The sequence below is a fragment of the Stegodyphus dumicola genome, chromosome X1 (assembly GCF_044657685.1).
Source record: "Stegodyphus dumicola isolate Sdum_Otavi_A_Nest chromosome X1, ASM4465768v1".
NCBI classification, from domain to species: Eukaryota; Metazoa; Arthropoda; class Arachnida; order Araneae; family Eresidae; genus Stegodyphus; species Stegodyphus dumicola.
In genome coordinates, this window is record NC_140780.1 from 65,423,595 (window position 1) to 65,438,513 (window position 14,919).

General features: G+C 34.4%; 1 protein-coding gene across 4 annotated transcripts in view; it reads right to left on the bottom strand.

Annotated features, from left to right (window-relative positions):
- The window catches only part of Idua (alpha-L-iduronidase), a 140,960-nt gene that overhangs the window by 24,165 nt on the left and 101,876 nt on the right, over positions 1 to 14,919 (bottom strand). For all 4 annotated transcript variants that reach the window (XM_085807906.1, XM_085807905.1, XM_085807907.1 and 1 more), the window contains 4 exons: positions 3,557 to 3,635; positions 3,120 to 3,384; positions 2,748 to 2,811; positions 660 to 757 (listed from right to left, as the gene is read on the bottom strand). In XM_085807906.1, the coding sequence (XP_085664032.1) occupies positions 660 to 757; positions 2,748 to 2,811; positions 3,120 to 3,384; positions 3,557 to 3,635 (506 nt within the window). The remainder of the gene's footprint in view (positions 1 to 659; positions 758 to 2,747; positions 2,812 to 3,119; positions 3,385 to 3,556; positions 3,636 to 14,919) is intronic.

Sequence of the window (14,919 nt, forward strand, 5' to 3'; positions counted from 1 at the left end):
TCATACTTGTTAAGCAGGCCACTAAACAAGCACTTACACACACATTTAAACGATCCTGGTTATATAACCACCCTCAATATTCGTGGACGTTATGTACTTTAAAGTAATGAGCTTGTTTCTACCAGGATAATGAATAATAATCAATTCAAGATGATGATTAGTGTATTTATGATCAGAAGAAAAGAAAACACATTTCGAAAACCGCTGAATAACATCCCTAATCACCAGACATATAGCCTTATAACTATTTTGGAATGCTGTCCGTAAAATCGCAGCAGCTTGCGATCTTCCTGACAACTAAAGGTAGCAACCACAACTCTAGAGAAATTACGATTTTTTGGAAGCAAGAGAGATTGAAAAATGAGCAACGCCTTCGCCGGGAATCGAACCACGGACCTCTGGAATACGCGCCTAGCGTGCAGACCACAACACCATGAAGGCACACTAAGAAGTCGGGAGAACTACCTTATGCAACAAATAAAAAAATATGGATAGACTCTTTCCATGAATTAATGAATTCAGTGTAATACCCATAAACTTTTTTATCCGTTATTATGCATTCATTTCTTTATATAACTAAAGCTAGTAACAAAATTCACTTTAAAATATTTCCTGAATGTGCAACGAAAAGTTATGCTAAAGCAATAAAAAATACTTGCCATTTGATCTTGAAATGTTAAGAATAAAATGTACATCCACAAGATCACTTGAATGAGCGCTGTCAGCACCATTATAAATGATAATAACATATTCTTTCCTGAAATAAAATAAAAGAGTCACTTAATTAAGTGATGCTGAAAAGACTAACTATGCAATATAGCAAAGGATTCTTTTTAACCCTAAAATATTTAACTCTAGAAATCGCATTTACCTTTTACAAATAGTAGAAAACTAATAAATTATATTTTCTTACTTTAAAAAGTAAGAAATATTCTTAGTGATATTTTAAATGAAATCGTATTTACCTTTTACAAACAGTAAAAAAACTAAGATTATTTTATCTTCTTAGACGAAAAAGTGATAAATAACACATAACAGTTTTACAAACGTTTAATTTTCATAGCAAAGTTTTATACGCAGCTATCTTTATTAACACATTTATACGAAGATAAGGTCAGATAAAAATTTCGAAAACTCGTTCAAAATACAAACGTATATTTAACAAATATTTTACAAATTTTACATATTTAACAAAATACAAATATATATTTAACATAAATTACAAATTTATATAAATTTTTTTTTTTTAAAATTGCAATATGAAAATTTCGGTTTACAGTCAGAACTAAATTTACCATTAAATAAATAAAAATAAAATATACTATTGCCAGCTAATAAAATTAAATCGTTAATGATAAATAAAATTAAATGCAACTAAATTTTTTTTAACTTTTAAAGCTGCACATTTGTTTCTGCTTTTCACTCTCGAACGTGAAATGAAAAAAATAGCAAAGTAGTAAAATACCAAAAAATATATTGCCATTTGTAGATAAAAGTTAATCTCATAAAAAGTAAAGAAAAAACATATAGACGGGATTGTAATCCATAATGTCATTATAAAATTTCAAAAATGATTATTTACTCTCTTCAAAGAGGATTATTTACAGTGGCGTGACAAAGGGTTCTGTCCTCTGCCAGATATTATTTAATATTTTCATAAATGATCTTCCACACCCACTCAGCTCCAACGTCTTCAAGTATGCTGAATATACAGTCATCTTAAGAAATTAAAATATCCGCAAATTGCAGTACATAACTTACAGCTTCATGTTAATGCGATCGTCAGGTGGCGTAAACAAAGGAAAGTTAAATTAAATGCTTCATAGCGCTGTGTCGTTTCATACAGAAGGTATAAAACGTGTATGCAAGTTAACACAGAAATAAAAACGGAAAATATGAATTATTCCAAACACTGATTCCTACAAGTATTTACGAATGTATGTAGATAAAACACTCTCATTCAAAGATCACACCACATACTTTACGAGCGAAGCAAATGGGCAAATGGAGTATTTATAGCACTTTATAATCTAATCGGTCGAAAATCAAAAACTCAGTCTCAACGTAAAGAAAATTATTTATGTAACACTCATAAGGCTTATTCTACATGGGCAGCAGAGAACAAACCAGAAAGACTTAAGATCGACGCACTAGATTTATCGGCATTTATCGGAAGCAAGTATCAGCGAGGCGTCACCAATACCCCATGGCACCCAGTTCGAGTTAATTGACGTTAAGAGTGAGACACACACAAAAAAATTCATACCTGACGGGCAAGGTATCTCTTTTCCTAAAGTTTTTGGAGTTAGATCCAGCGGGCGTGGCTGCAAGTACTGTTTCTGAAAAAGAAAGTGAGCAAAAGCCAAGGAAAATGCTTAAAGCTAAACATTAACGTTGGGCGCCACTTTGTGTGGGGGTCGTTTTAGATAGGGTCATAGAAGAGTCCTGTATAGTGTAACAAGTATTTATTAACAGGTTTAAGTTACACACGAACATTACATTTAACTTAAAAATATATTACAGAGCAAGAGTGTGATACAACCTATCAAGTGGGACACTTGGCTTTTACTGAAGTACTTCTCTAGCTACTCACCAGAGGGCAGCCTAGTTGTCACAGTTAGTCCAACAGTTTATGTTAAGGGATTGGTTACAGTATTTAATTAAGTACTTTTCAAAATTAAAATAAAACTGAGAACAAAATCTGAAAAACTTCTTAAATAAAATTTTAATAATCAGTAAATGCTTACTTTTTAGATATGCATTCTGTTGCAATTACACCAATGTTACTCTGAGTTGCCAGAATCTTTTTACCTTAAATAAGCAAACATGCCATTTTCAGAAATAGTTACACAAATTTAAAATTGCAAATCTAAAATAATATCTAATTTTAACACTAAAGAAACATTTTATACATGCAAAAATATTTTTTAAATAAATCACATTACTTTTTATTATTTTCATTAGTATTATTATCCCTAACCGTATTTAATGCCAGATACTATTCATTTCATTTTAAATTGCATTTAAACATATTTTAATGCCCAAGATATTCAAAGCGCTAAGATTCACTCGCTAAGATTTCTCCAATTTACTTAACGATTCATTTGAAGCCTACTTACCTTGCTGAAAAACTTTTGCACGTAATAAGAGAGGACAAAGTTTACTCAAAAGGCCAAATACAGTGTATACTGGTTTCTTAACAAATTCAACATATTTGGGTAATGTGTTGTTAACTTGAAAACGAGCCAACATAGTCCGCTGGGTAAACTGGTTTGGAAAATAACTTAAGAAAGCATTGTCACTGCTTAAAAGACCAAATTTCACATCTTTCCTCGTCAAAGGCTGATGTCTCATAAAGTAAAAATGAATATGACTCAGAACAATCTGAAAGAAAAAATTTTACATAATCTATTTTTGAAGGGAAGTACATTGCAATTCTTTAGCACCTTTTCGTTCAATGTAAATTTTAGTTCTTACAACTAATGACATTCACGAACGGAGGAAATTAGAACGAAATAGAAAAATATTATTCTAAAACACGAATACAATGAAATACCTTTACTACCATAGCAGCATAAGTAACATCTGCTCTCCACCACTGCGGAAGGGACCAGTTTTTCAACGGATCAGCTTCACTATAAATAAATAAATTTTAAACCTACAGCATTCATGTAATGCAAAATATAGCTATAAAAAGCATCATATATATACATGTATATAAATACAGAGATTGGACAAAAATGTGGAAATACCTCGTAAAATGCAGGTTTAAACTGAAATGTTTATTCTTGCAAAAGCTTTTGGTGGGCTGATGTGTATGGTGACTAACGCCATTTGTACAATATCCTCAATATGTTGCAAGTATCATTCGTTATCGAGACAGAATTCTGTGCAGTTGGGAGTGCATCATGTCGGAGCTAAATGAATACGAACGTGGGAAAACTGTTGAGGCTCGTATGGTGGGTGCTTCCGTAACCAAGATAGTTGAAGTGTTTGGTGTTTCAAAAGGCACAATATCTAAGATTTTTAACTCATACAGGAAAACCGAAACACTGCATCTGCTAAATCACAGCGCAGACGAAAATGACAGTGCTACGAGTGATTATGACAGACGATCACTGAAGAGGATTGCGATCAAAAATAAGGGGAACTACAACTGCAAAAGTGACTGCTGAACTCAATGTTGCAATCACAAGCCCTGTCAGCATCAAAATAATATGAAGGGAGCTCCACAAGCAGGGTACTTTTGGGCGAGCTGCAATTCAAAAGCCACTCATTAGTGATAAAAATGCCTGTAAGAGGAGAAAGTGATGCCAAATTCATAAAACCTGGACTGTAGATCAAGCAAAGACTGCCATTTGGTCGGATGAGTCTTGATTCACACTGTTTCCGCTTTCTGGGCGAGTTTACGTCTGCTGAACGCCATCCCAAGCGTATAATAGAGGCTGCTGCCGAGAGTGAAACATGGCGGAGGCTCGGTCATGGTTTTGGCAGCCATGGGACCCATCAATTGTGCAAGGTCACATTACTACCAAGGATTAAGTGACCATTTTGGCTGATTACGTCCATCCCATGGTACAAATTTTGTTCCCCAATCGTGATGCCATTTCCAAGACAACAGAGCTCCTGTTCACGCAGCTCACATTGTCCAGGACTAGTTTTCTGAGCATAAGGGTGAACTTTCACATCTACCATGGCCACTACAGTCACCAGATATCAATATAATTGAGACGTTGTGAGCTATTTTGGAGAGAAATCTGCGTGAGCACTATCCACCGCTAACTTCAACTTGCCAGCGTTTTACAGGATGAATGGTACAACAAGATTCCACTGCAGAGAATTAAAGACCTCTATTCATCCATTCCGAGAAGACTGCCAGGTGATTTGAATGCCAACGGTTTTTTCTACACTGCATTACTCACGACTCTCTCTCTCTCTCTCTTTCTCTAATAAATATCACTGGTGTCCTTTTCCGCGAAGTTGGCAAAATTTAACAATAAAAAAAACTTCTATTGTAATGGTTTTAGATACTTTTTCTTATGTCTATCACCACTGTTTAAATCTTTAATATTTAACGGGGTGGTTGCTGGAGTGATATACTATAGATCAGACAATAGCTTTTTCATTCTTAATTAATGTTCACGGCAAAGCAGTATAATTTGTTTACTATAAACAATGCCCTGCTTGCAGAATTGGCAATTCGCCATTAAAGGTTTATCGTCTGTGTAGAAGTTAGCTTTATACACTTACGTCGAAATTCATCTTTATATACACAAATATAATTATGTTCTATGATATTTCTATAAAATAATCATATTTAATCCATATTATCTATTTTTGATGGGAATGTGTGAAAGACAAGCTTAAATACCATTACCCAATTAAATGTTATTAAATGGTTTCTCATATGCAAATTAAGGCGTTACCCAACATTTCATTTCAGTGTATAAAGACTTAAAACGGTTTGTTATTGTTCCGAAGTATCATATGGAAAAACCCATGAAGTGGCGAATTATCGGCTGTTTAGAAGCACGGTAGACAATTATGTAAGTAGTGAGATTGTGACTATTTGCAGACAGACAGTCTCTACTCTAAGGAAACAATTTCAGAACTTTGGAATTGTTGTAAAGAAGCCTAGATAAGGTAGCAAACGAATAACAACTGCTTCTCATGATCGAAAAAAAATCTGGCAGTAATTGCCCATCGTAACAGGAAGTCTACTGCTCAGCAGTTAAGTTCATAGTTTGCACCTATCGCCAACTGTAAACGCCAACTATTGTATCACGGCTAACTGTTAGCATAAGGCTTAATGGAAAAGTTCTTAATGCCAGAAAGCGAAGAGCACGTGTTTCACTATCTTCCCAACATTACTTAGGATAAATATTAGGTGGCCTCCTCACTGCAACGTAACATACCATATCTTCACAACAAAAGTGGGATCGTTGTGATTGGTGCAAAGAATGTCAGAACTAGGTTGAACACCAACTTTCGGTAATGCAGATATGACGGAGATCAGTATGCGGAGAAATAATGATCTATGGAGGTATGCCATTACATATTTTCTACAGCAGATCACTGACCTGCGCCAGAGATATCAGGGTGAGGTCTTAAAACCTTATGCGAGACTTTTCAGATGTGTATATAGATCTGACTTTTTATTTACGAACGATAATGTTTGTCCACATCGAGCAATCAATTGAAGAATTCCCTGAAAGTGAAGACCCTGAGCGAATGCCTTGGCCAGCAATATTTCCTGATCTTACCCTGACAGAGAACTTACAGGACTATCTTTAAAAAGGAATTGCACGGAGACATCCATCATCTAAAGACGTAAATGCCCTGACGACACCATTGCTGAAGAAATGCAAATTTATTCCCCAGATTGGGGTTAAGAACGTTATTGCCGACATGAAAACACGTTGGGATATGTTTTTACAAGACAGGAGAAATAACATTCTATATTAAATTGATAAGCCTTAATTATATGAGTTTTTGCATCAGAACTCTCCATATAATACATAATTATCCTTTTTATTTTTTTTCACGTAGAGTTTTATATTGTAGGGATTATTTAAATTTTCTAATAGGTATTTTTAAATTTGAAACCCTTTCTTTTAAATTTTTGTTTCCCACCTACAACTCCCAGACAGAATCAGATTCCAGTATCGCATTTTATGTAAATCAAGTAGAAGGAGTATTTAATGGGAAGTTCAGTCACTTCAGGAGAAGAGTTCAGAAGTTCTCAGTAGAATGTGTTCTGCCTTCGGGGCACGTCTTTGCTTTGAGCCTATTTTACTACATACGACCGTAGCTGTACATGCCTGTTAGTATTTGCCGGTGATGTTCAAATACGAGCCAACTCGGTTAGTTATCTTAATACAGCTTCGGCTAAAGTTTAGCTAGTTAGAATTAGTTTAGTTGCTTATTTTCTACCTTAAAGCCCATGTGGAGGCTTTCCTGTAAGCCCGAGAACGGGCCGTTTGTGAGTGTTTCTTTGAGGGAATAAAAGAGTATTTTAACCCTTCTTTTGACTTATATTTTATAGTTGTAAGAAGACCGGAGAATAGTCGCTAGATACTTCCCTAAAGTTCTAGTAGCCAAGGACACGAAAATTAACTAGAACTTTATAAAATCATATGCAGTGTTTTGAATTTTCATTTTCTATTTATGTTACACGATGTTGCGCATTGTTGCGCAAAAATTCATAAAATTAAAGTTCACATTTTCTGAGATATCAGTAATTTCATGCATGCAAAGGTAGTTTGGAACATGATTGTATATATAAGTACGATTCATCGCAGTCTTCTTAATACGAGTATATTTTCCTTCGTGCATTTTTCTGATAAATATAGTGAACATATAGCATTAATGTAAAGACGTAGAGATTTCTGACAATGCAGAGATGAAAACTGACTTTGGACATCTTTTTATTTTGCGAGACATATAGTTTTCATTAGATTATATTACTTTTAAAACCGCAAAATTTAAGAACATACATATTTTAAAAAAAAAATAAATAAATAAATAAAAATAAAGGGCATTACAGGCGGAATTTGAGATTTCTTATATATTTAATTTTATGCTTGGTGTACCGCCCTGTTGGCATTATGGTAAGGCAGATGGCTGTCATAGCAACGTGTTTAAGTTCGCATCCTGGAGAAGGCACGAATATTTATAAATAAATAGTGCCTTTTCGGTATAGGGGCACTTAAAATACTGTCGAATCAAAAGATTTCTCGACAGGCTGTGGTAAATGAAGAAAAATAACAGGACCCCACGAATGTACCCCACAAGGCACACAAAGCGAAGCTTCATGGTATGCCAACGAAGTATCCTCACGATCACTTGCAAGTGAATGATCGTGAATTACGTGAATGCCAAGTTCTGTTAATGGTCACTGTATTTGGCTTCACTAGCATCTGGGATGCTCAAAATTATAACTTCACTGTCTTTAAAGAGCATGCATATTACATTTCATTATATTATGCTATATTATATTACATAATATAATATAATATTTTATATTATAAATATAATATATTATATTATATTTTATTGTATTATATTATATTACATATATTACATAATATTATATTATGTTATATTTTATTGTATTATATTATATTATATTATATTATATTATATTATATTATATTATATTATATTATATTATATTATATTACATTATATTATATTATATTATATTTTATATGGGGTACAACTTGTAATTATTTTCGTTTTAGGGGTACGCTATCAAAAAGCATTTGGAGACCGCTAGTCTAGATAATGGTGTTATTCAAATAATATTCCCGGTGGCCCTACGATTTCTGCAGACATTCATAGCCATATGCTCAGGATTATGCCACCTCCCGATAAACTGACTGAAGACCGAATAAATCGAGCTCCTTTTTAAAAAATCGGAAAGATCGGAAGTCGTACGAACCTGGTCGACGGTAGTTGTACGTCTTCTGCCGGCTTTTGGTAAAGTGCTTAAAACGAAGCATCTTACACCAACTTGAGCATCATTTATTAGTTATCAAGGCTATAGATCCAAGGTTCTAGAACAGGTCTTTATGTAGAACTCGCTATTAATGTCCTGATCTCTAACACACACTATAGAGATATTAGGTTAAATGGAAACAGGCAAGATGAAAAATATGCAACTCCTTCGCCGGGAATCGAACCACGGACCCCTTGAATACTGGCCCAGCGTGCAGAACCACTACACCACGAAGGCAAGCTAGGAAAGCGGGAGAAATACTTTATATACTCCCACTTTTAAGGGCGACTGGGGTTTTTAGGAGACTCAATCGCCAAATCCTGCTAGAGGAAAATCATCATCCAACACCTTTTTAGTTCGGGCGCCACTGTAGAGATATTGGGTTAATTGGAAACAGGCAAGATGAAAAATATGCAACGCCTTCGCCGGGAATCGAACGATGGATCTCTGGAATACCGGCTCAGCGTGCAGAACCACTACACCACGAAGGCACGTTAGGAAAGCGGGAGAAATACCTTATACACACAAAACAACAACCTTCGAGTCAATCTTCGCACCTTTGTTATGTCAACTGATATATCAAGGACGCATCTGATTCACTATGATAGTCTTCGCACCTTTGTTATGTCAACTGATATATCATGGACTCATCTGATTCACTATGGTGACCTCACATACTAATACCTTAGCCTAATACAAGGTCTCCTGTCAGAAGATGCTCTGCAGCGTCACCGCAAATTATCTAAGGAAAAAAAACACAAGACCAGACTACAAAAGCGTCATACTATCAGAAACTGCCTACAAGGCTCGCGTCTCGGACCAACCTTAGGGAACCTGATGGCTAAAACAATATTTGAACAATACAATAACACTCCTTCTATTAAAGCTATAGCTTTTTCAGATGATTTTGTTATTATCATCAGTGGTACAACTCTGCATGATCTTAAGAATCCTAAATATGCCTTCACATATTCACAAACTGAGCGAATGGACACAGCTTGTCAATATCAGCCACTAAGGCAAGTTTAGTAAAGGACATCTCGGCGACGGGCGTCAGCACTGACAGTTTATAACTATACAGTCAGGACAGTCTCATAATGTAAGCACCTTGGATTGACGACAGACGACTGCCTCTTATAGTTGCTTTACCACAAGCAAATCAAAGAACGAGTTATCGAACACCATGCAGAGAACAACATAGTTACCTTAGGATGCTTTCTTGAAGTTTTTGCGCATATAATAACCACAGTGTGGCAGAGAGGATCGTAGCATATTGGGCCTCTATCTTAAGAGCAAATCAAACTTAAACTCTCACATAGCACGTGCTCTGCTCACATAGCAGAGTCTCTTCTTCAAGAAATGTCATGCAGATAGTAAGACACTCAAGTTTTATCAGGCTTTCCACCATTACATATGCTAATACAAAAAGAAGCTACTACTGTAAGAGTGTCAAAATTATTACAAAATATTGCATGGAATCAAATTCATATCCATACAGGCTCTGAAACTCACAGCTTTGTCACCCTGCTTGTTTCAACACGGTCAACTACGTCACACTGACACCTCTGAAGTTTGGCTCAGAGTTTGATATTTTACTGACGGTTCCAAGAAAGCCAGAGGCAAGGGCAGCAAATTTTGTCACAAATAGTCCATACAAGAATGGAATTGGTTAGGTTAGGCATAAGTGCAAGTTCCATCTATTATTTACCCTGAGTAAGTAGGTAAAGGCCCCTTACACCATCTCTCCGGATACATATCGCCTTTCTGGGGTCCACGGTGCTGTTCTGCTGCCGAGGTACACTGCTAAAAAAAAAAAAAAAAAAAAAAAAAAAAAAAAAAAAAAAAAAAAAAAAAAGGGACAGTCCTATATCTCCCGATCTACTGGGCCGATTGACAAAATTCAAATTGCGTTCTTCATGTCTCGAAAGCGCGACTTAGGATATATATTAGTTTTATATATAGCACTATTCTAACATAGGTATTTTGACCCAAAATCGGACTTTTTCTGAAATAACATACCAATTTTTTTACATATTTCGATTCTACGACTCAAATTACGCCTAAATATGAAATTTTGTAAAATTTGGAGCGAAATTTACGGAGAAATTCACAAATTTATGTTGGCACTTTTTTGTCAGTTTGCGCCAAGAATAGTTCACTTGGCGAACTTCTTAATATATGGCAACCTAGTTTCCTTTCCTGTGAGCGGAAAAAAAGTCACCATCGTTCCTTTTTTCCAAATAATATTCTTTATATTATATTTTTAATTATAACTTATTATTTTAAGTAATTTTTTCTTTTTCGAATTTCATTTTAATTGTTTAAGTTGCATGGTTTTTTTTTTTTTTTTTTTTTTTTTTTTTTTTTTTTTTTTTTCGAATAACTATTTTAAAAATTTCTACTTACCTATTCGAACTGCGTAAATAAAGGTGCAGCATTTATTTTTTTTCAAATAGTTTTATTTATATATATTTTTTGTCATAGTTTTAAATTCTTAACTTTTATTTTAATTGTTTGTGTTGCATTGTCTCTTCAGATAATTGTTTTAAAATTTTCTATTTATTCCTTCGAATTGAGCATTTTAAATATATTTATTAATATAAATTTTGCAGAATTTGATTTTATTTATTTGAATTGCGTTTCTTTCGGAGGAATACTTTGTAACCCAGACTACGATGCGTTTGAAAACTGCATATATTAAAAGAGAAAATACAGTAAAGCACAGTTAACACGCCTTTCAATGTTCCGTTCAGAAAAGATATATATAAATAAGAGAGACATTTAACTTAGGATTGCGACATTTTAACTTAGGATGACTTGCATACACTGCTTTAAACAGTTTTATCATTGTGCCCATTGCTTTACACAATTTTATCCTACATTTGGCTTCTTAAATGTTATTCATATTTTAGTCAAATATTTTATTTTTGAAATCGTAAAAATCAAATATCATAAGATTAAAAAGTTTTAAATTTAAAAAAAAAATACAAATACTAAATTTTACCGTAAAATGTATTTTTTCTTCTCTTTTTCTTCAGGCATTCTACTTTATTCTTGCTCTTTTTCTTTAGGCATTCCGCAAGTATATTAAAAAATATCCAATTTTCGAAATATCTTGATATTTCTGACAATCATTTTAAATAAAGTTATCGCCTTCCATTTCATAAAGGCCCACAAACGGCCAAGCGGTAAAGTCGCTGAACACTGATAGTTCACTCCGGGGTTCGAATCCCGGTAAACAGGCTGGTTGCATGGGCGTTTTCGTGGATTTTCTCATGTGTATCGTGTATGCCAGCTGATTTCCCTTAGAAAGTTCTTCACAAAGGCATCCTTCCTTTTAGGCAGATAGCCCTGCTTTGACGTAACTTAATAATTCAATTCAATCCATTTCATCAATATTTGGTCAGAGCTTTTATCAGTCTTTAAAGGCTAAACATTTTGAAGGTATGAGATGAAAGGAAAGACTGGTTTCATCAAGAGGTTTGGTTTATTTAATTATGACAAAGCACACTAGGGTTATCTGCCTAAGGGGAGGGATGCCTTCGTGGAGGACTTTCTAAGGGGAACTGGCTGGCATACACGTTGCACATGGGAAAAACCACGAAAATGCCCAAGCAGCCAGCCCGTTCGAGGGATTCGGACCTCGGACAGAACTACCAGCGTTCAGTGACTTTATCGCTCGGCCGCTGTTTCATCAGGAGGAAAAAAAAACATCTTTAGGTGACATCCACATACATCACTGGATAAACTCCTGAATCTTCAAATAATTCGAATGAGAAAATCATGGGATTCTCCATTTATGATACGATATGATGTTCTATAACGTAATTTAAATTTATACAACCATATAGTCTAAACCATATTGTCTTTTCTGTTAACCACAAGCTCAACTAATGGTATTTGCTGGTGTACACGTCCAAGGGTTTTTTCTTTGAACACCTAAATTCATTGAAGTATCCTGAAAGTATCTTCAAAAGCGTCCAACTTTTTTAAACATCTTGGTATGTCTGAGAGCCAAATTTCCCTGCAAATTTTTGCTTACTTTTCTCCCTAATTTTCTTCTTTCCTTCTACAGTTATTTTCAGTGCACACACAAGAAAATTAAGATTTTTCGATTGCTAGACTTCCATAAATTTTGGTTTCTTGTCAATTTTTTAAAATATCAATTACATGAATTGCATTTCAGCTGAAGACAGCTTTTCATTTTCTAGTCATTTTAACTATAAATAAAAAAAAGCGAAGTCTAAAGGATAAATATTTTAGTTAAAAGATTTTTGCTAAATGATAAAGAAATAAAACAGTCCAGCAGGGTTAATTCTGTACCACCGAGTAACCCGATTCTTATATCGGCTGAAACAATCTAAATCATATTAAAGATCATGTTTTTTTATACAATCTATAACGCGAGAGAAAAATTAGCTTCTTAAAACATTCTTTCTAAGAGGATTAATATAAAAGATTATATTTATATATATATTTTTAAAGCTGGGACTTGAACCAAACTGTAAAATTTTTAAAGTTTAATTTACATGGTGGTTATAACTAAAGTTCCAATTTGAAATGGTCATAAAAGGAAAACTACCGTAACAAATGTTATCAAACTTGGGAATCGTGTAAAGGAGGTTATGAGAATTTATTTTCAGCGAGGAAAAAAATAGTTAAAAAAACTCATCACCAGGGGGAAAATGACGCTGTATACAAGATTCTTAAATGAAATAAGACACGAAAACATCTGTTTAAAATGTGTTTAATATTTTCCGAAACGTGTTACAAAGCATGTTCAATGTAGCGTCTAGCATTTTCCGAAAGCAAGTTAAATCCTGTTACTGCATTCTCAACAGCAGCTCTTAGCATATCGGGAGGAATGTTACGGACATGTCAGTGTTTAACATTTTTCATTTCTGCCAAATTGTTCAGATTATCACCATAAACAGTGCTTTTGAGAAAACCCCATACCTAAAAGTCACAGAGGTTGAGGTCTGGTGGGAAGAGGGGAAGTGTTGGCGTATAAGACGTTCATTCGTGAAATGTTGCCTAAGTAAATGTGCGACACACGCGAGGTGGGGCCCAGCCGTGCAAAAAAATCGTAGTATCTAAAATGCCACGTTACTGCAGTTCGTGTATCACGAAACATTTTAACATTGAATCTAAATGAGCTGCAATCACAGTAGTCCAGCTGTCGACTGTTCTTCAGAGAAAAATGGTTCAATTATAAAACTAGCTGTCATTCCACACCGTTTGGTGTGGAATGACTGCTATGCAATCGAATGCAGTAGGAGAATGCAATGGAAATAGATAGATAACATGAGGGATTTTTTTGGCCCAAATCGATTAAAAGCGTTTTGAATCAGTATCTTCATGTTTTAGGGCTGAATTCACGCTTCAAAAATTACAAATTAGCGATCTGTAAGAAAACGATTTCCAGATTGTACGCACTTGTGCGAGTGATTTGCGATCTCACATTTTCTAATCGCTAATTCGTGGTTTTCACGGACGAATTTCTCACTTACACGGATGGCGCACTCGACGTTTATCGAATTTAACGCCTTTAAATGGTAATTTTCTTACTTCAAAATTTCTTAAGGGTATGCAACATATTAAACCCGTGTAAGAAAAGGTTAAGTTAGATTCCGACCCATATTTCGTTTAAAAATATTGCATACAGCGCCATTTTCCCCCTGGTGGTGAGGTTTGGAACTTCCCTTTTTTCGCGGAAAATAAATTCCTATGATCTCTTTTACACGATTTTTTAATAACATTTGATAACATTTGATCCAGTAGTTTTTGTTTTATGACCGTTTCAATGTGGAACTTTAATTATAAACACCCTGTATATTATTAAATTTTAATTGAAGCTATGCGTTATATGTATACCATGCGTAAGATTTCCGCTTTTATAGAAAAAATAAAGAATCGAAGCAAATATACTTAGGATAATGGAACAAAACTGAAAAAAATTCCCCTCCCTCCGAAAATAAAATATTGAAACTTCGACCTTCAGTTTATTGGATTATCGAAATATTCAATATGACCTATCTTCTAAGTCCTAGTTCCGACAACAATTCCGTCAAAAATTCCGAATTACTTAAGCTGATGTAAAAGATTTAGTATATATTCACTGTATGTTGTTAGTAAAGTAATCAGAGTGTAATAAAAATAGATTATAAAATTTACGCTGATGCAACTTTTTGTCTGACTGCACAACATGTAATGGAAGAGAAGGCTTGTAGAGATCTGTTTTTGATATGCCTCTAAAAGTAGATGTCATACTCCTTTTGTCTCTTCAATATCAAAAAACTTTCCTTTGAGAGGCAACTTTAGTTTTTGGGAAAGAAAAAAAATCACAAGAAGACAAATTTGAAAAACATGCAGGACGATTGAGTACACATACTTATTTTCGGAACACAAGCGGTTCTCCG